The sequence below is a fragment of the Chinchilla lanigera genome, unplaced genomic scaffold (assembly GCF_000276665.1).
Source record: "Chinchilla lanigera isolate Chin_1 unplaced genomic scaffold, ChiLan1.0 scaffold00015, whole genome shotgun sequence".
Taxonomy (NCBI): Eukaryota; Metazoa; Chordata; class Mammalia; order Rodentia; family Chinchillidae; genus Chinchilla; species Chinchilla lanigera.
The window spans coordinates 19,570,705-19,591,386 of NW_004955416.1; the positions used below are offsets into that span (position 1 = coordinate 19,570,705).

At 39.5% G+C, this 20,682-nt stretch overlaps 1 protein-coding gene across 6 annotated transcripts in view; it reads left to right on the forward strand.

The window, feature by feature from the left end:
- Sv2b (synaptic vesicle glycoprotein 2B) overlaps positions 1-20,682 on the forward strand; it is a 194,369-nt gene that overhangs the window by 114,291 nt on the left and 59,396 nt on the right. For all 6 annotated transcript variants that reach the window (XM_005381593.2, XM_005381594.2, XM_013512680.1 and 3 more), the window contains one exon: positions 6,583-7,439. In XM_005381593.2, coding sequence (XP_005381650.1) covers positions 6,899-7,439 — 541 coding nt within the window. In that variant the 5' untranslated portion in view covers positions 6,583-6,898. The remainder of the gene's footprint in view (positions 1-6,582; positions 7,440-20,682) is intronic.

Consider the following 20,682-nt stretch of genomic DNA (forward strand, 5'->3'; position numbering starts at 1 on the left):
ATTAGGACTAGAGTTCAGGCTCTCTATTCAGTGGTGCAGTGGTCTTTCTCTTATCCTCTGGCTTTCTGTGTGTACTCACTATTGACATAACTTCTCAGTTAGCGTGGAACTCAAGCAAAAGATGGTGTAGTGGGGCTAGAGATTTCTCACTCACTGCTAGTTTCATGGATGGGACCTCTAAAATACAAGATAAATTAACTGGAGTGGAGCACACACATTTTTCATGACATAGGAGCCTTCAGAAAGGTAGAACCAAAGAAACAGAGGACTTGTACATTTTAATGGGTAGTTGTGCAGAAATATGAGTGGCAAATGAAAGAGCATGATCTATGTAACAAATCCATATTGAGATTCTTCTCTGTATCCTTGTGTCTTCAGAGATACAGATATTCCATTCTTCTGGTCATAGGGCGGGCACCTGTGCAATGCAGACTTTTATGACCTCCTGTAGAGGAAGATTAGAGGATTCTGTTATGGCTTGCTGTGGGGGAGACTGGTAAAAGAAAGGTCAGAGAGACTTTCTTGCTTCAGCTATTTTTCTCAAGCGCTAAGATGTCATATTTTAGGTGGTCGTGCCAAGGAGGAGCTCAGCAGTGCTCAGCTCTGCAGGGATGAGTGCTGTGGATGCTGCTAACGTTGCTAGGAGACCACTTTCTGTTATTGTGTGCACCAAAGTTGCTGCCTTCTGGGCTCATATACCAAGATTTGACTGAATCTGGTGTAAAGCTTCACAACTTCCGGCTTCCCACATATGACCCACTGGGCTGTGACCAGACTGTGTTCCCTAATTCTCTCTTCCAGCAGGTACCTCTTGGTTTCTCATGCAAGTAGACCTTAAGGTTCTTGCTAAAGGGATTCTCCAGACAGGACAAAGTCCTGGGATAAATAAGACATAGACTCCAGGTTCAAACCAGCACTTAGCCATATATAAGCACTTGCATTCATATACCTTAACAGGCTGCGAAGGAGAAAGAGGGCCATGATTGTGGGAAACACTGATTTTTAACAAATAATTTTGATGGTGGTGGTAGTGAGGGCTGCAGCTTAATTGATGTATTATTTATGTACCAAAAAATCCACTCATTTTAAGCATATGGTTGAATAATTTTTAGTAAATGTACTGAGTTGTATAGTCATCACTCTAATCTAGTTTTAGATCATGCTCATCATTTGCTAAACCCCTAAGTTCCTGCAAGTTTATAGTCAATAATTACTCCTGTCAATAGTCCTAGGCAACCACTAATCTATTTTCTCTCATCGTGGGTTGCTTATTCTGAACACTTTGTATAAGTGAAATCATATATGTCTTTTGTATTTAGCTTAATATTCATCCAAGTTGTAGTATATATCAATATTTTGCTCCTTTTCACTGCCAATTAATATTCCACTATTGCATAGATACACCATAGATATTTGGTTCATGTATTCACTGGTTGAAGGACATCTGTACTGTTACTAGTTTGGGGCTGTTATAGATGACCTTGTTGTTAATATTCATGTAAAAGTTTTTGTCTGGATATATGTTTTTGTTTATCTTGGGTAGATTTTTGGACTGCAATTGCTGGATTGTTTGTTAAGTGTGTGCTTAACATTTTAAGAACCTGCCAAACTGTTTTGCAAAGTGACTGATCCATTTTACACTCCTACCAGAAGTTTCAGACCATTCTAGTTCATCACATCCCACCCAACACTTCCTACTGTCTGTCTATTAATTATGGTTGTTCTAATGGTTGTTTGGTAATACCTTATTATGGTGTTAAATAGGACTTTTTTTCAGGTCTTCTCACAGCTGCTAATATAATAATGTGCTCTGTGAATTGCCAAGAGAATGGTAAATAAAGTATGCAATATTTCCCTAATTTATTTGCTCCTGGAATCCTTTTTTCTTTTAACTCAGTGTATTCAAGGTCTAGTGTTGGGCAGAGCAGATTTTGGGCTGCATTATATCATTTGATTATAGTATTTTCACTGTGTTCACGATGATATTTAGTTATGAAAAAGTGTTTACAGCACCATGACTCTGAATCAAGCAGCATAGATGCAGAAGTTAATAGATTGGAAGTTAAAGGAAAACACTTAAAAGATTAGCAGGAGGACATTTTTGAGAAGCAACAGTTTTCATGAGAAAGTAAATGTCAGTTTGTTCTTCTCTGCACTTGGTTCCCCAGCTCTGCCCAGATGGGCCCCAAATCTCACGGGGAGTGAAGCAGAGCTCAAGCTGAGATCCTGGCTACACTTTAATTGCCAGTACTGAGATGATAATCATAATCATGGCGATACGAATAAAATCAAATAAATTCATATTGATCATATCTGTGCCTGCTGGGTACGGTGCTGATTATCTCACTGAATCCTCATGAAGTCTCTAAGGCATGGAAACTGTTACTACAGTATATCCGTCTTATAGATGGGGAAATTGAGGCACAGAGTGGTTAATAGCTTGCACATAGTAATAAGAAGTGGCAGGATCAGTGTTTGAGCCTGGAGCCCTCTGATACCAAGGTCTTTTTTACATAGCCCCACCAACCCAAGGTCAATCTGAAAAAATATATTTTTGTGTCTTATTTATGCAGAGATTATAAGGTTCTGAGAAGATTTCCGGTTCAGAATTCGGCTTCTTGGAGTAATAATGATTATTTTGGTCACCCTGGTTACCTCCTTGTCAGCTGATAGGGCGTGTCCTTCTTGCTCCTCATGCGTCTGTCCTTCTAGTCCCATGCTCTCCAGCCTGCAGTGCCATCTCTGTTGTCCACTTCTTGCGGCCCTTTTCTACGATTGGACGTCCCCGCTTCTGCTACGCTGCTGTCTCAGCAGATCTCTGTGAGGAGCGGTACCTCACTCCTCTAAAATTCCCTGAGGGTCACTGGTATAACTTTGTCAGCCACAGTCTTGGTTCCTTAAACGTGGGATAATAATGGTCCTGCCTCATAGATTGTTGTGCAGATTTAAAAGAGGTAAAACACATGATAAACTTAGCCTAGAACGTGGCACAAAGACACAAGGCAAATGCAGTGCTTGATAGATGAAAGATGAGAAATTGTTAATAATTCAGACTGTGAATTTATTACTACGTGATATTCTGTGTAGTTTTAATCTGACTTTCTCATGAGAGGTAGACTCTTGAGGATGGAGAGCAAGCCATATGATATTTACTATAATGCCTTAAACACCAAAAATCCTCGGAAGTATTTGATGAGGGTATGCAAAGAACCTGAACCTATGTGTTGGAAGGCCCGTAGGGAGCTTAGCTCAGGTGGCAACTCAGCATGTGACCTTGCCGTACTTACTTGTAGTCTTGGTCTCTATAGCAGTCAGGAAATTCTGTTTGCACACGTCTCCAGGTCCAAGGCCTGGTACTGACTTTGCGTCAATTTGGACACGTCCACCTCTCCTCCTGCCCCCAATTTCTTTGTCTGTGAGATGGAGAAAATAACTTTATGAGAATGAATGAAGCAAGCTTGTAAGGTGTTTCCCTTAGTGCTTAGTTAATATGGTAGTTGCTCTTGTGGTTGCCTTATCAGTGTTGTGTAGTTGATAAATCCTAGGCTTGTTTGATGTGTTCATTTCCTGGGACCTCTGTTATCAAATGCTACAAATTCTGTGGCTCAAAAAGCAAAATTCTGTTTTTTCATAGGTCTGGAGTCTAAAAGTCCATATTCAAGGTGTTAGCAGGTTAATTCGTTCTGAGAACTGTGAGGGAAAATCTATTCCAGGCCTATCTTCCAGCTGCTGATCACCTTAAACCTTCCTTGGCTTGTCGATGACATTCTCCTGGGGTGTCTCTATCATTCTCCCTCTATACCCGCATTTCCCCTTTGTAGAAGGATACAGTCAAACTGTATTAGTGACCACCACAATAACTTTGCTGTAACTGGATGACCTCATAAAGATCCCATTTCCTGGTAAACCTCGTTCTGAGGTCCTGGGGCTAAGGACACCTCTTTGGAGGGACCCACTTTAACCCATAGCATTGCAAATGATTAATCCTTGCATTTCTCTACAAAATGCTCTGCTGAAAAAATAACTTGGTATTTCTCAACAAAATAAAAAAAATAAAAATACTTGACAGTGATGCCCCTTTACTCCACTGCACTTGACATTCATGGCAGTTCATTTAACTGGATCAGTCAAGTGGGATTAGTTCTGACAAAGATCAGCTTCTTTTCACAGAGCAAATCCCAGAAACTTTGCCCAAAGTGGTATTTCCCACATGTACTTTGGGAATTGCAAATCTATCATTTCTGGCTCATGACATTTTTGCAGGGCCTCCAGAATGGAAATAATGGAGCAGATCGCAGGCAGTTGGCATTCATTCTCCATTTTTTTTTTTTTTTTTTTTTTTTTTTTTTTTGGTTTTTCTCCAGTACCGGGAACCTTTTTTTTTTTTTTTTTTTTTTTTTTTTGTGGCACTGAAAACTCTCATGCTGTTCACATGTGATTTATATTCCTCCTGTGGTCCCTAAATGCATGTAATAAAAACAGATTTAGAATATTAATCTGACATAGTTCAAGCCAGCATGGTCTCATATAAATTTATTTACTAAGGATGATAAAGAATCAGAAAGAGTAGAATGAAAATTATTCTTAGCAAATATTTCTTGCTGGCTCCTACAGTGCTGGTTCTCAAAGTGCAGTTCCTTGGAGTCCCTGTGGTGTTTATGGAAGATGCATATTTCAGGCCCTACTCCCACTCTGTAGGAGCAACATCTTTGTGGAAGGGGTCCTGGATTTGCATTTCTTATGTGTCCCATACCCCAAGAGGTTCTGATCCCCACTTTGTTGGAGAATGACTACCGTCTGGTACCTTCTCAGAAGAAAAACATTATATGGTGGGGGTTAGATGATTCCCAGAGCTGGCATCTATTCAAGGCGGAGGGTGAGGAGAGCCAGGTAACAGGTGCAGGGCAGAGGGTCCAGCAGCCTTGGCAAGGACAAATGTGTCCAGTCCATTGTGAGGTGACATATGCTGAGCATGGGGAAAAGGACAGTGGCTTTTAGGTGCACCAGAGACCCCTGCAAGGGTTGCTGGCAAATGTATGTGTTGGCAGGTGGGTGGAGCTGAGGAGCGGGGTTCTGTTCATTCCTGTCAGAACCCTGGCACCTGGGTACAGTTAAGGTGGAGTAGGGGGCAGGGAGAAGCCAGGTCTGTACCCTAGAGGTGCTACTCAGAGAGGGAGGTGAAACCTCAAGGCCACTTGGGAAGTGGTGTATAAACTCAGACTTCTGAACTCCAGCCAGCCCTTCTGTGAGCTTTGGGAATCTGTGTTGCTAAAGCTCCCAGGTGACAGAAGATGACAATCCCTCAGGACAGCATTTGGGAAGTGCAGTGCCTAGAAAGAACTGGCTTTAGGACTAATAGACCAGTGGACCTTGCAATAAATCCTGCTGCATAGGATATATTTCTTGATTGCATTGCTAATCCATTCCAAATCACAGACTGTGTGGACACACATTCTTTTTCCTTTCTTCTTTTCTTTTTTCCTCTCCCTTCCTCTCCTTTCTTTTCCCTTCTTTCTTTCCTGTCTTTTCTGCTCCTCCCCTCCCCTCCCCTTCCCTTCCCTTCCCTTTCCTCCCTTGTCTTTCTTTTTCTGAAACTTATGGAGAAGGAATGTGACACATTTAGCATACTTTCTGGAACATAGCAGGCATCATGAAAGGATGGCTTCAATCCTTGTGAGCTCTGAGATTCTAGGAAGATAATTAGGGCAGAGCACTGATCTGTTGGGTAAGATTGTTGATAATTAGGGCAGAGCACTGATTGTTGGTAAGATTCAACAGTGGGAATGAATGATTACAACTGGAATATAGGACAGGGCCTTGGCCCTTGACCATACTGTCTGCTGGTTTCCAGAGCTGAGGGAAAAAACAACTACAACATTTTTGTATATCACCTTGTGAGTTGAATACTCTTGTCTTCTCCATCTTACAGATGAGAAAATCGAGGCTTGGAAGGACATGGACATGGGCATCTGGGCATTATGCAGCAGAATCAAATTTCAGACCCAAGCAGTTTGGTTCTGGGTTTTTAACCCCATGTATTTGCCAGTTTAAGCCAAGTGCAGTACAAAGTCAGAGTAGCCTTTGAACCACAGTGCTGAGTCTCAAAAGCAAGTAGGCTTCAGGAACCACTGTCCTGAATATTTCTTTGCTGTACATTTCTAGATATCAAATTATACAGCCACTTCCTAATAAAGTTAGAAAGGCTGGCATTCTCATAATAGAAATTGAATATAATAAACTTCCACAGTAAGGCTTGATTAAGTTCTAGGGAGAAATCTGTGCCGCTAAATTTTTTTCCTTCAAAAATCCCTTGACCACTTTATGTTTCATTCATGCATATGATTCGACCCCTCTTCTGGGTCAATCACAGCTCAGAGGCCCTCTCTGACCGTAGTTCCTCCTCCTTCTCATGTCAGTCTCCTTCAACGCCCACTCACCTGCCAGAAATTTGAATGTCTAATCAAGATTTCCTCCACCTTACGCATGAAGCAATGGTGTTGCTAAATATGTTGGTTTAGTTCTGAAGTGTTTTGTCAGAATTCCAGCATTCAGTAACATTCTCCCCTTTTCCTCTACTTTCAGGCATAACCTTCAGTAGCAGAACAACTCAGTCCAGAAAGCAAGCTGCCAAGTCTGCTTGTGCCTTGTCACAGAGAGCAGCTGGACCCATTTTTAATCAGTGCTTCCTAACTCAACATCTCTGAGTCACTGAAGGAGACCAGACAGTCTGGAGTTTGCAAATTTCCAGAGACTTCTATAGACACTGAATGCAAAAGGAAAGGATACCCAGGTTGTCTTTGCATAAATCTGGTTGATTTAAGAAAAAAAAAAAAGGGAGAAAGCGGGTGTGACTTCACTCAGGAAGTCACATGAACGTATTCTACCTTGAGACCATATAATGGATGATGGTTATCGGAACAGCCCAAACCTCTACCACGGAGCAAGGGATATAGCTCGAGAGGTGACCAGGCAGTCCCGGAACCAAGGAATGGATGACTACAAGTATCAGGACAACTATGAGGGCTATGCCCCCAGTGATGGCTATTACCGGGGCAATGAGTCCAACCCAGAAGAAGATGCACAGAGTGATGTTACAGAAGGCCATGATGAGGAGGATGAGATTTATGAGGGCGAGTACCAGGGCATCCCCCATCCAGATGATGTCAAAACCAAACAGACCAAGATGGCGCCCTCCAGGGCGGATGGCCTTCGGGGCCAGGCAGACCTGATGGCCGAGAGGATGGAAGATGAGGAGCAGTTGGCCCACCAGTATGAGACCATCATTGATGAGTGTGGCCATGGGCGCTTCCAGTGGATTCTCTTCTTTGTCTTGGGTTTGGCCCTGATGGCTGATGGAGTGGAGGTGTTCGTGGTGAGTTTTGCCCTGCCAAGTGCAGAGAAGGACATGTGTCTGTCCAGTTCCAAGAAAGGAATGCTTGGTAAGTGGAAATTCTCAAAGTTCATTCTCCGTTAAAAATATGAAAGGGTAGGAGAAATATAAATAATATAAATATATATATATATATAGTCTTTCACTGTTAGACACCTACAATATACCATGGTGTTTGTATTTTTGTTACTGACACATCAATAAATGGGCTCAAGTTTACATGGTGAGTAAGCACAAGAGCTTTGTTTTCTACCAGGTCTGTTGGGTTCTTGAACTCTTAGTTCATTTTCCAAATCTTGTTGCATTCTTGAGAGTCAGATTTCTGTCTTCACATTAAACTGTCTGCCATTTCTAAAGACAAATACATTTTGGGAGTGGAAAACCAGAAGTCTCTTCCATTCAGTCCTTTCTTCTGTGTGTTTCCAGAATCCAGTGGCATCTGTTCCTGGCTTCCCTTGTATCTGAGTGTTGGTGGCTGTGAGCCATGTGAGTTGGGGATGAGTGATGGGCTGGAGCCACCAGGGAGCTCCCACAGGCTGTTGAGAACCTTACTGTGAAGCACAGATGGATTCTGCAGGATAGAGGACCAGCTTTGCAAGTCAATTATGAGACTAGCACTATCAGAGCCAAGCCTCCAATACAAGGGCTTAAGGCAGAGAGGACTGGGTGAAATTAGAAAGATGAGCACAAATTATGTGTTGTAGAAGAAATTTGGTGTAATATAGACACAGGGTTTATCTTAATCACCAAATATTCTGAAAAACACTACTTCTCTAAGTTTAGAGTCAATGCAAGTTAGAGTTCAGCAAACATGAAGTTATTGATAGATATCTATGGATCAGGTTCTCACCGTGACCAAGAATACTTCTGGCCCTTAAGCGCTCAAAATCTGTCAAGGAACTTAACTCATTCATTCATCAAATGGATACTTACTTCTTGTCTACACTGTGCTCAAGCCCTAGGAAGAAAATAACCCTTGTCTCTCAAAGAATTTATAGCAGGACCAGCAGGTATTCACAAACACAGATAATTATTTAATTACTGTGGGGATAAGCAGTGTGAAATACCTTGTGGGATTCTTAGGCTCAGTATTTGTTTAGACCAGGAGTTGGCAAACATTTCTGTAAAGGTTTGTGTAGTAAATATTTCAGATTTTGCAGGCCCAGCTACTCAAGTCTGCCTCGGTAGCCCAGTGCAGCCACAGACAGTACGTAAGAAGTGCGTGTGACTGCATTCCAGTAAAGCTTTGTTTACAAAAACAAAGCCTGTGAGGTGTAGTTTTCCAGCCTCTGATTTAGACCACTATAAATAAGATTGGGATATGAATTTTCCCTAGGGGATTTAAAAATTGTTTTTATACATTCATGATTAGCTAAAGGACCATTTAAAGCAATTAGGTCCATGTTAGATATGCCCAAAAGAGACTGAAAAGATACAGAAGAGATGACTTGAGAACTTGAGAAGCAAGGATATAAGCTAGAGGGCTTTTTAATTATTCTTTTAGTATTATTACTGTCATTACTTTATTATTTTGGTGCTCGGGTTGAACCCACTGAGCAACAACCCCAATTCTTTTTATATTTTTTATTTTGAGGATGGGGCTCCCTAAATTGCTAAGTTATCCCGGCTGGGCTCAAACTTGTGAGCCTCCTGCTTCAGCTTCCCAGAATGCTGGGATTACAGCTTGTACCCTGATACTTAACCTTAACTTCAGTTTTTTAAACACTAGAGAATGCATACTACCTGCCAGTCAGCTTCAAAGTTGAATAGTAGATTTTTTTTGAAAGGGACAAACAAATCTTTAAAACTAAACCAAAATTGTCCCTAATTGATGCTGTAAGCATTTCTAAGATATTAATTTGTTTTATAGCATTCCCGACTGAAACTTGGGTCTCATTTAGTCCAAACTGGCAGTGTCAGTAATGATTTTATGCCCTGCTGGTCTCTGGCATCACAGTGCCTGGCAACCTCATTAACAGAACTGCAGTATGTTTGCAGCTTCTGCCAGCTCCCCGGGTGAGTGCTTGGAGTCGAGGGAATGTGGTCCTCACCTAGAGAGCCCACCTTGTGTGCAATTTTGTCCTCGGGGTTTACTAAGAAGATGCTATGACTCAGCTCGAGAATGGCAGACAGACTTCTGGAGCAGAGACAAACGTCCTGTGTACATACAGCACCCCTATGTGGTCAAGAAGACATGTGTTTAAGTGCATCCAAGAAGGTGGATGATTTGAGGGACTCTGAGGCCAGAATTCCTGTGTTATCACACATAACCTTCAGAGTCATCTTGGGGGTAGAAAAGTGGGGAAATAGAGCATAGAGCGTTGTCTAGGGTCACAGATAGGAAGTGTCAAGCAGGGGCACGATCCCAGGTCTGTCTGATTTCAAAGTCTGTGTTCCTTCCGCTGCACCACATACCCTTTCTCTCATGCATGGTCGGTGGAAAAGAGGTCCTATGTTCAGGCTTTTCCTGTGTCATCAAGCAGATGGCTGGGACACCACAGATTGCTTGCAGCATGAAGGGAGTGTGGCCCGGAGAGTAATAGTTTGGGCACTGGAGTTTGACCACTGGGGTTTGGTAACTGGCTAAGTCAGTTTTCAGCCAGTGACCTTGGTCAAGTTACAATGTCTGTAATTTTCAATTTTCCCATGTGTGGAATAAGGAGGGGGCAATGGTGCATTTGCTATGAGGAAAGAATGAAGGAAAGAACCACGATTCCTTAAAGCAAGCAGGACTCAGTGCTTTCTGGCTGCTCTGCAGCTCTTTTTACTTGTTATCATAGCATTCCCCCTCTAGCATTTGCAGAGAATTCTTGATGCAGAAAGGCAAGGGGTCAATATGGATGCTGGAGCCAAGTAGCTCAGTGGGATCCTTGCTCTGCCAGTTCCTAGAAGGGCGACTTCAAGAAAGTTCTCGGCTTCTCTGTGTCATAGTTTCTTTATCTATAATAGGGGGCCGATGATGACATGTTTCATGGGGATATGTGAGGATTTAGAGATTTAGTGTACCTAAATGACTAAAACAATACCGGTGCATCATAGGTGCTTAAGGTATCTCATTTAGCATTATGGTGATCGAAGCAGTTATCATGATTAACCCGATCGCTTGGTAATGGTGAGACACCCAAATTCAGACCGGATTTTGTCTGATCTCATTGGATATCTTCAGGCCAGTATTGTGTTTTAGTTTTTAAGGTCAAGCTACTTGATCTTAGCTGGTGAAAAGGCCCTTTCTGCAGTGCTAACCCAGTTCTTTCTTCCCTTCCTTTCTTCTTATTTTAAAAAGACACTCTGAACTGATGTCCCTGGGCTTGATTTCATGTTGTCAACGATGCAGGAAAAAGACAATAAAAGGATTCCTCATCCCAAATTCAGGCCTCAGTTCATAGGATATTTTGTTTTCTTTCTGGAAAGCAATGAATCATTTCAGAAAATGAAAGATGTGTCCCATAGCCAGATAACAAAGATACCCGGCTGTGTTGGGCCACTTTTCTGAGCTTTTGGAAAATTATTTGTCTTGTGTGGTATGTTTTAGTGGATCCCTTGTCTATAACTGCCTCATTCAGGGCAAAAGAAAGTCTATGAGCTGGTTTTTAGCATGGAAGGCTTGGCCCTGCTTAGTGTCTGGTGCTGGTTCTCTTCAAGAGAGGGAGAATGTGTTCACCTATTAAATTAGACTCTTCCTTCTTTCTTTAATAAAATTATTGTTGAACATAACCATGGACCTGGTGGACCTGTTGTCTATAGTAATTCAAAGACCAATTAAGTCCCAGCATTCAGGGGGTTTTATTCTGAGGGCAGAAAGAGACACAAGAAATATAAAATACAAAACTGCACAATTGAGTTGTGCAGTGCAACATTCGATCTTAGCACTTTTGTTCAGATAGGAAAGAGACAAAGACAGTGTAAGTGATAGAGTCTGCTGAAGGGCAGTTTTAGAGTTAGATGCCTTATTCTGCCATTGGGTCTACTGCTGAGTGTTTGGGCATGACCTTCGCCTGACCTGAAGTCTTTTTTGTGAAACATTGTGATTTTAGGTGGTTGATGAATGCTTTCACATTTCTTTTAGCCTCCTTTCAGGTTATACCTTATGCATTTTCTGAATGTTTGTTAAAAAAAAAAAACCAAAGAAATGATCTTAAAGGTAGGGATGCTTGGCATGATAAACCGTTTGGTTCTTTCAGATGACACTGATTTAGTGGTAACTCAGAGGTTTGTTTCCTTCAGCTAGGATGACAATATAGATGACACTTAAGACAAATCAACAGCCTCTTCCTCTGCTTCCACTTGATAAATTGGCACTAAAGTGTTTTCATAATTACAGAAATACTTCTTACCCTGTAGCTATGGTGTATTCCCCATCTGATCACAAAAGAGCCCTGTGTTCAGGCAAGAGTTCCATACTTTCCTACAGAGATTTGATTTCCTGGAAGGGCCTTGTCCCTTGGTGTGTATTTTATTGGCTGTTAGTTTTTCTTAACCATCTGTAGTGCAAATACTCAGGGAGTCCTACATGTCAGGCCATGATTTGGAGCTTGGCACTTGGGGCCTGTGCCAGCTCTGGGGAGTTTAGAGAGCAGTGTCAGATGAGGTGAATTTATTAGTGTAAATTGTGAGTTGGGTTTTAATAGCATCTCAGAGATGGATGTATGACTCTGTTGTCATGAAAGATTATCTTTTAATTGTTTTGTATGCAAATTCTAGCTGAGCTGCAGCACAGACTATTTGATTTATGAGCCACTTTTCCATAGTCCTGGATTCACCATGTCAGTTGAAGAAAAGAGAGGGCACTGTATGTCCCAAGGCTTGGCACAAAGTATGTGCTCAGTAAATATGTACTCATAATGGAGAAATCCACTGCTAGGAATTTTCATATGTTTCTTTTTGCATTTGATTTATTTCAGCTGTTCTTACTTATCTTTTAGATTGCAGAATACTTTAGAACAGAATGAAAGCTAAAGGATCCCTTACTTACTGCCATAGATAAGAGGATGGACTTAATTCCATAGGCAATGGAGACCTGTTGAGTGGGAGTTGTTAAATGTTTTTAAGGGAAGGAGAGGATAAAGTGAGACCTGTGTTAGGATGATGACAGTGCTATTGATACTGGGAGTGGTTTTAGAGGAACAGAATCTTTTTTTTTTGGTGTGTGTGTTGGGGGGATTGAACCAGAGTCTTCATACTGAGCTACCTCCCCAGCCCTTTTTATATTTTATTTTGAGACAAAGTCTCAAGTTGCTAAGTTGCCCAGGCTAAGCTCCAACTTGCAATCCTCTTGTCAGCCTTCCAGAGTGCTGGGATTCCAGGCGTGAGCCACCACACCCGGGTTAGAGGAACAGAATTGTATATATGAGATAATAAGACACAGAACTTTATTCTCACTGAAATAATATATTGGAAAATTTTTGAACGTTGGATTTGTTATGTATATGTCAGGCTCAGTAACTATAGTGTTGCTTACGAGATCTCTCATAGATCCACAACCCATACATGCTCAAGTCCTTTATATAAAATGGAATAGCATTTGATTCAATCTACACGCATCTTCCTATATACTTTAAATCATCTCTAGATCACTTGCAGTACTTAGTACAATGTAAGTGTTGTATAAATAGCTGTTATTCCATTGTTTAGTGAGTAATGGCAAGTGCAACCAAGTTTGTACACACTCAGCACCAATGCAATTTTTGCTTCTGAATATTTTCAGTCTGTGATTCACTGGATACACTGAATACAGGGATTCAGGACCTGTGGTTAGAGAGGGCTGACTGTACATATATGTTAGAAAGCACTGCAATTAAAATATCAAAGAAATTAAAGTTTACAATGCAAACATCACAGTAAGTGGTAAAATATTTTAGCATTACTTCCTACTTTGGGATGAATTACCTTTTTCCTCGTTTTAGTCTAGAGTGAATTTTTTATTTTATTTTTTTTTTTGGTTAGGGTGAATTTTTAAAGTTAAGATGTTTGCAATACATATAGAATAAATTTATCACGGGGAGCTGGTAACGATACAGATCATGTCTTAAACCTTTTTACTTCCTCTTGCTCTTTTCTCCCTTCATCCCCTTCCATCTGCAAAAAGTTTACCTCTCTGTTTTCAATAATTTAGCTTTTATTTTGCTCCTTAAATTATTTATACTTTGGGTTTCTTATATAAGAGAAACCATATGCTATTTAACCTCATGTATTTGATTTATTTCCCTTAGCGTTATGGTCTCAACATGAATCCATTTTCTTAGACATGCTTCAAATCTATCCTTCCTGGCTGAGATATCTGTGTCTCTGTCTGTATCTAATCATCTATATCTATGTCTATCTGTCATTTTCTTGATCATTCATCTGTTGGCGGTTGTATGAGCACACGAGTATGCATATATCACTGTAATATGATGTCTTTAACTCTTCTGGGAAGATAGAAGAGGAGGTTGAATGAAATTTCTAGTTTTAGTTTTTAAAGAAATCTCTATACTTGTTTTTGTAGTGATTACATTAGTTTACATTCACATCAACACTGTAGAAGGGTTTCTTTTTTCCTAAAGCCTTCCCAGCATTTGTTGTTTTTTAAATACTTGTTCATAGCCATTTTTTCTGGAGTAAGATGGAAACTCAGTTTTGATTAGCATTTTTCTAATGGCTAAGGATGCTGAACTTTTTGCATGTGTTTGTTGGCTATTGGTATTTCTTCTGAGAAGTATCTATTTCCATTGCCAACTTTTTGATTGGGCCCTTTATTTTTGAGGGGTCACATTTTTTTGAGTTCTTTATATATTCTAGATATTAATCCTCATCTGAGGAGTATCTGGCAGTTTTTCCCCCATTTTGTAGGTTGTTCCTTCACTTTGTTGGTTGTTTCTTTTGCTGTGAAGAAATTTTAAAATTTGATGTAATTCTATTTATTGATTATTAGTATTATTTCTTGTGCAATTAGTGTTCTATTCAGAAAGTCTTTCTCTATTCCCATGTCTTTCAGAATTTTACCTATTTTATCTTCTAATGGATTAAGTGTTTCTGTTTTAATATCTAGGTCTTTGATCTATTTTGATTTTATTTTAGTACATGGTGAGAGATAGGGGTCTAGATTCAATCTTCTGCATATAGTTAGCCAGTTGTCCCTGTACCATTTGCTGAAGAAAGCATCTTTCCTCCAGTACGTTTTTGGCTCTTTGGCCAAAGATTAGATGGCTGGATGTGGCTGTGGTCGTGTTTCCCCTTTCTAGTCTGCTGCATTGAGCTGCATGTCTGGTTTTGTGCCAGTACCATGCTGTTTTTATCACTGTGGCTTTGTATTATAACTTGAAATCCATGATTATGATGCCTTCTTATGGTTTTTTTTCCCAGGATTGGTATTGCTATTTTGGGTATCATTTGTTTCCATAGGAATTTTAGGATTACTTCTTTTCTAGTTCTGTGAAGGATGCTGTTGATATTCTTTTATTGGGATTACATTAAATCTACAAAGTTTTGGCAATATGGCCATTTTGACAATATTGGTCTTACTTATTCAGAGACAAGGGATGTGTTTCCATTTTCTGATGTCCTCTTTGATCTCTTTTTTCAGACTGGCCAGTAGTTTTCTTTTCTAGAGCACTATAGTTTTCATTGTAGAGGTCTTTTACTTCCTTGGTTAGGATTTCTAAGTATTTAATATTTTGAACTTATAGTGAATGGGACTGGTTTCCCAGTTTTTTCTTGGTGAGTTCATTGTTGCTATACAGGAGTGCTGTTGATTTTGTATCCTGCTACTTTGCTGAATTTAGTTCTAGGAGTCTTATGGTGGACTTATTTCTTAAATGTGTCCTTTTTATTTTTTTCTTTTGCCCAATTGCTCTGGACAGAGTCTTGAACACTATGTTAAGGGGCTGGGGATTTAGCTCAGTGGCACAGCACCTGCCTGGTAAGCACAAGGTCATGAGTTCGATTCCCAGTACTGGGAAAAAAAAACCAAAAAAACTATGTTAAACAGCAGCGATCAGAATGGACACTTGTCTAGTTCCTGATTTTAGAGAAATAGATTGCAGTTTTGCCCCATTTAGTGTGATGTTGGCATTGAGTTTGTCATAAATGAGTTTTATCAGTTTAAGCTAAGGTTGTTTTATATCTATTTTCATCAGTAAGGTTGTTTTATATCTGTTTTCATCAGAGGTTTTATCAAGAGTGGATTTTGTCAAAATCTTTTTCCATGTCTATTGAGATGGTCGTGTCATTTTTGCCCTTGCTTCTGTTGATTTGCATATGTTGAACCATCTTTGCATCCCTGGGATGAAACCAACTTGGTCATGATGCATGAACTTTTTAATGATTTGCTACCTTCTCTTTGTTAGTGTCTTGTTGAGGATTATTGCATCTAGGTTCATTAAGGAGATTGGCCAGTAGTTTGTTTTTTTTTTTTTTTTTTTTATGTTCTTGTCTGGTTTTGGTATCAGGGTAATGCTAGTTCCCAGTAATAAATTTGACAGTACTTGTTCTCTTTCAATTTCCTTGAAGAATTTGAAGAGTTTTGGTATTCGATCTTCCCTAAAGTAGTGGTAGAATTCTGTGATGAATACACTGGCTCCTAGGCTATTCTTTGTTGGCAGAATTTATTTTTACCTCTATTTTGTTAGCTGTTATTGGTCTATTTAGAGTTTTTATATCTTCTTGATTCAAGTTTGTAATATATATATGCCTAGGAATTTCTCCATTTCTTCTAACTTCTCCAGTTTATTGGAGGACATGTTTTTGAAGATGTTTCTTATAAACCTCTGGATTTTGGTGATGTAAGTTGTGATGTTACTTTTCTCATTTCTAATTACATTGATATGGAGTTTTTCTTTCTTTTTTCTGGTAAGTTTGGATAAAGTTTTTTCAATCTTGTTTATTCTTTCAAAAACCAGCTCTTTGACTCATTTATCCTTCTTTGTGTCATTTTTTAGTCTCAATTTCATTGATTTTTTGCTCAGATCTTTATAATTTCTTTCCTTTTATTAACTTTAGGTTTGGATTGCTCTTCTTTTTCTGGGACCTTGAGATGTATTGTTAGGTTGTTTATTTGGGATTACTGAATTATTTTTATGTGTGCATTCACAGCTATAAACTTCCTTCTTAGAACTGCTTTTATTGTGTTCCACAGGTTTGGTTTTTTTTTTTTTCTGGTACCGGGAATCGAACTCATGACCTTGCACTTGCCAGGGAACTCATAACCCTGCTGCTGAGCTAAATCCCCAGCCTCTGTGTTCCATAGGTTTGGCATGTTGTGCTTCCACTGTCATTTTATTCTAGTAAGTTTTTAATTTCTTTCCTGATTTCTTCTGTGATCCATTGATTATTCAATAATGTACTGTTTAATATCCATGTGTTTGTATAGTTTCTATTACTGACTTCTAGCTTCATTCCACTATGATCTGATAGTATGCAGGGGATTATTCAAATTCTTCTGTTTTTTTTATACATGCTTTATGATCTAAGATACGTTCTACTATGAAAATAGTTCCTTGTTTTACTGAGAAAAATGTGCATTTTGTTATTGGATGAAATACTCTGAAGAGATCTATTAAGCCCATTTGTTTAATGGTGTGGTTTAACTCTCGTATTACTCTGCTAATTTTTTTTTTTTTTTTTGGCCTGGTTGACCTGTCTAATTACAGTGGTGCCTCATTTCATACACTTAATTCATTCCATGATTCTGGAAAACATAGCCACATTCTAGTTCATGCAGGAAAGATGGCCGTAGTCGTGTTGGTCATCCAGTACAGAGTTTGAAAACTAAGGTGCTCATGAACCGAGGTGCTACTGCATGAGAGTGAGGTGTTGAAATCCTCTGCTGTGATTTTAGTGCTGTCTATCTGTCCTTTTAAGTCCAGTAGTTTTTGTTTTCTGAAGTTGGATGTGCTAACCTTTGGTGCAGAAATATTTACAGTTATCTCTTCCTGTTGAGTTGTTCCCTGTATCAGTATATAGTGGCCATCTTTGTCCCTTCTGATCAGTTTTGGCATGAAGTCTGTTGTGTCTGAAAATAAGATAGCTAGTCCTGCTTGCTTTTGGTGTCCAGTTGCATAGAGTATCATTTTCCATCCTTTCACCTTTAGTCCATGTGCTTCCTTTTCCTTTTTTAATGAAGTGTGTCTCCTGTAGGCAATATATACTTGAATTGTTTTTTTGAGTTTTTTATGAAATCTGCAAGTATGTATCTTAATTAGTGTGTTATTACCATTGGCAATAAATATTTTTGTAAGGTGTTTATTTGATCTTGTCATTGCATTATTTTTCTGTTGTTAATTCCTTTGACTTTTTCTTTTGTAGTTTTCCATCTGGACTCTTTGGTGCTTGTGGCATTTCTATCCCTGTCTGTGATTCCCTTAAGTATTTCCTGCATTGTGATTTTAGGGGCCATGTAGTTCTCTGGTATTTCTTGGAAAGTCTTTTGAAGGTGAATTTTGCAGAATATAGAAGTCTGGGGTTGATAATTGTTTTCGTTTAGGGATTGAACCACTTCATCCAAAACTTTCCTAGCCTTTAGAGTTTGTGCTGCAAAATCTGTGTAATTCTGAGAGGCTTGCCTTTATGAGGAACATGCTGTTTTTCTCTAAAAGCTTTTAGTATTTCCTCCTTTTGTTGAATTTCTGAAATTTTGATTATAATATGCTGTGGGAAGGTTTTTTTCTGGTTGTGGCTATTTGGGGTTCTATATGCCCCTTACACTGAATATTGAATTATTTCCCAGGATTGGAAAAGTTTTCTGCTGTGACTTCATTAGTAAGCTTTTTATATCTCTTCAGTCATCTGCTAATTTTCTTTTATTTCTGTAGTTCTGATGTTGGTTTTCCTTGACTGATCTAGCAGATGTTGGATCCAGCTTGGATGTTTAACATTTTCAGGGTATCATTGAGTTTATCATAAGCTATGTTTTTAATTTTTATGTTTTATCATCCATCTTGTTTTTAATTTCTGATACTCTGTCCTCGTGTTGATCAAATCTGATACTCATGCTTTCTATTGAATTTTTCATTACTTGTATTTCTACTTGCTTTCTTCTCATCATTTCTAATTCTTTCCCAAACTTTCCATTCATATGGTGGTTTGGCTTGCTTAACTCAATTAGTTTATTGCTTGTTTCCTCTTTAAGCTCATTGAAAATTTTATTAGTAAAATCCTTTATTAGTTTAATAAAATCCTCTTTAAGTTTGTTAAGCAACTGTTGTTTATGTGTTTCTTCTGTGATGCTTCAAGCTCTTCAAACATTTTGACCATTTTCTTCTGAATTGTTTACCTGTATCTTTCTTTACTTCAGCATCTGTGAGATCAGCTTTAGGGTAGCTAAGAGTTTTGGGAAATATCTTAGTGACTTGTTTTCTGATATTTCTGTTGTTTCTGTACTGCAGCTTGAAGATAGTAGAAACACTCCATCACTACTGTGGAGATCTCTTTTGTTAGAATGGATCTCCCTTTCATGTATCCTTGCATTTGGTTATGTTTCAGTATTTGCAACCCTCTTCAACCTACTCAGTTTAATGCTTAAGGGTCATCTTAGTGTCTGTCCTTCTTCTAGGGGTTTATGTTCACGGAGACAGGTCTTCCTGCCTGAGTGCCAGGCTTAGTATTCAGGACTGCCTTGTTCTTTTCTCGGTGTTGTCTTCAGCTTCTCCAGCTTCTGTCTGATTTCAGTTTTCATGTTGGCTCTTTCTCAGTCATTTCCGAGATCTGAGCCAGTATACAGTCCCAGAACGCTTTGAACAAATGGGCTCCTGTTTGCCCTTGAGAAAAGACATCAGTATATTGCCCCAAATTTACCCTATTGTTATTTCTTTCTCCGGTCTCCAAAGCGACCTGCAACCTCTTTTATCATGGTGACTGTGCATTGGGGATAAGGTAATAACAGGATGTTTCAGAAATGACTGGGCATTGGGTCTGAACTGACACTAATTCCAGGAGACCCAAAACTTCACTGTGGGTCCCCAGTCAGAGAGCGGCATATGGATGGCTGATGACTTAGAAGGCTTTAGCTACGGTCCTTCTCATCTGGGGTTCAGTGGGTTTGGGGACCTGTGGCTATTTCTTCCATTCTGGAAAGAGTAATTTGAATAGATACACACAACAGCTTGCAGAGTCCCCACACTGATGAAGAATGGATTGTCAGGACAGAGACTAAAGGTAAGCGACCTAACAGAAGATTATTTGGGAGTGTGTTGATAAATAAAGATTTTTATATAGAGCTTAAAACAGATATACTAAAAGCACCATTATTTTCTTGTATGATTTATGCAAGGAAGAAAACCCCTCTTAACTTTGGGAAATTTGCATTTTTGCACAGCTGGTTGTGTTTGTTAGGAAATCAGTAAATTCATGATAAGAGTGTTGACTATGAAAAATGTGATGAGTAAATTCAGTTCATAATGAACATAAATGAATAAAACCAATTTACAACCAACCAGCTAACCAGCAAACAAAAAACAAACTCGGTGGTCTGAAAACTAAGAATTATGTCATAACTAACCCCTGGAGTTTAAAAAAAGCTCAAAACAAGCTTTTCATACAAACAAAATGCTTTCATGGTGTAAGATAAGAAGATTAAGTATGGATTTAGTTTGGAGTGATATGCTTTACCCACTTGTCTACAGCTATTTTGCATTTTGTGCCTTTTGACTTAGTTCTGTATCAAAGCATTTAGCCCATCACCTGTCTGAAAAATGCTTGTGCCAGCACCTTTAACTTCTTATTCAAACATGCAGTTTCTGTGTTATTACTTAGATTTGGGTTATGAATGAGTAGAAGATATTTGAAGCTCATGTGTGTAGATTTTAGTTTTACTGGAAGGGCAATGGAGGAGGGGGGGGAGAGAGAGAGAGAGAGAGAGAGAGAGAGAGAGAGAGAGAGAGAGAGAGGTGAGAATAGAAGAGAGACAGAGAAAGAAGCAAGAGCAACAGAGGATGGTTAGCTCCCATGGTTGTTGGGAGAATTGACGAAGCTGATAACTGTCCCAAACAGGGTCTGTACACAGTATGTACTTACTGGGAATGTGAGCATGGGTGTGAGTGTGGATAAACATTTGCAAGCAAATGCTTTTAGGGACCCAGTTGAGGGGGTTCATATGTGGTTCTTTTACAGAATCATCATGACTTTGCCGTGGAGTTCATCAAACAAGCAAATATGTGCTCCTGTTGAAACCCAAATCTGTACCCCATTACTTTGCTCATGAGTCTGAGGCCTGGAGGGACACAGGGCCTCAGTTCTGCTTGGCATCACCTGGGGGCAGCTGGTAGTTTGGCACCAGGACCCTTGAAAGATTCACTCATGCAGTGCTCATGCTGAGAAGA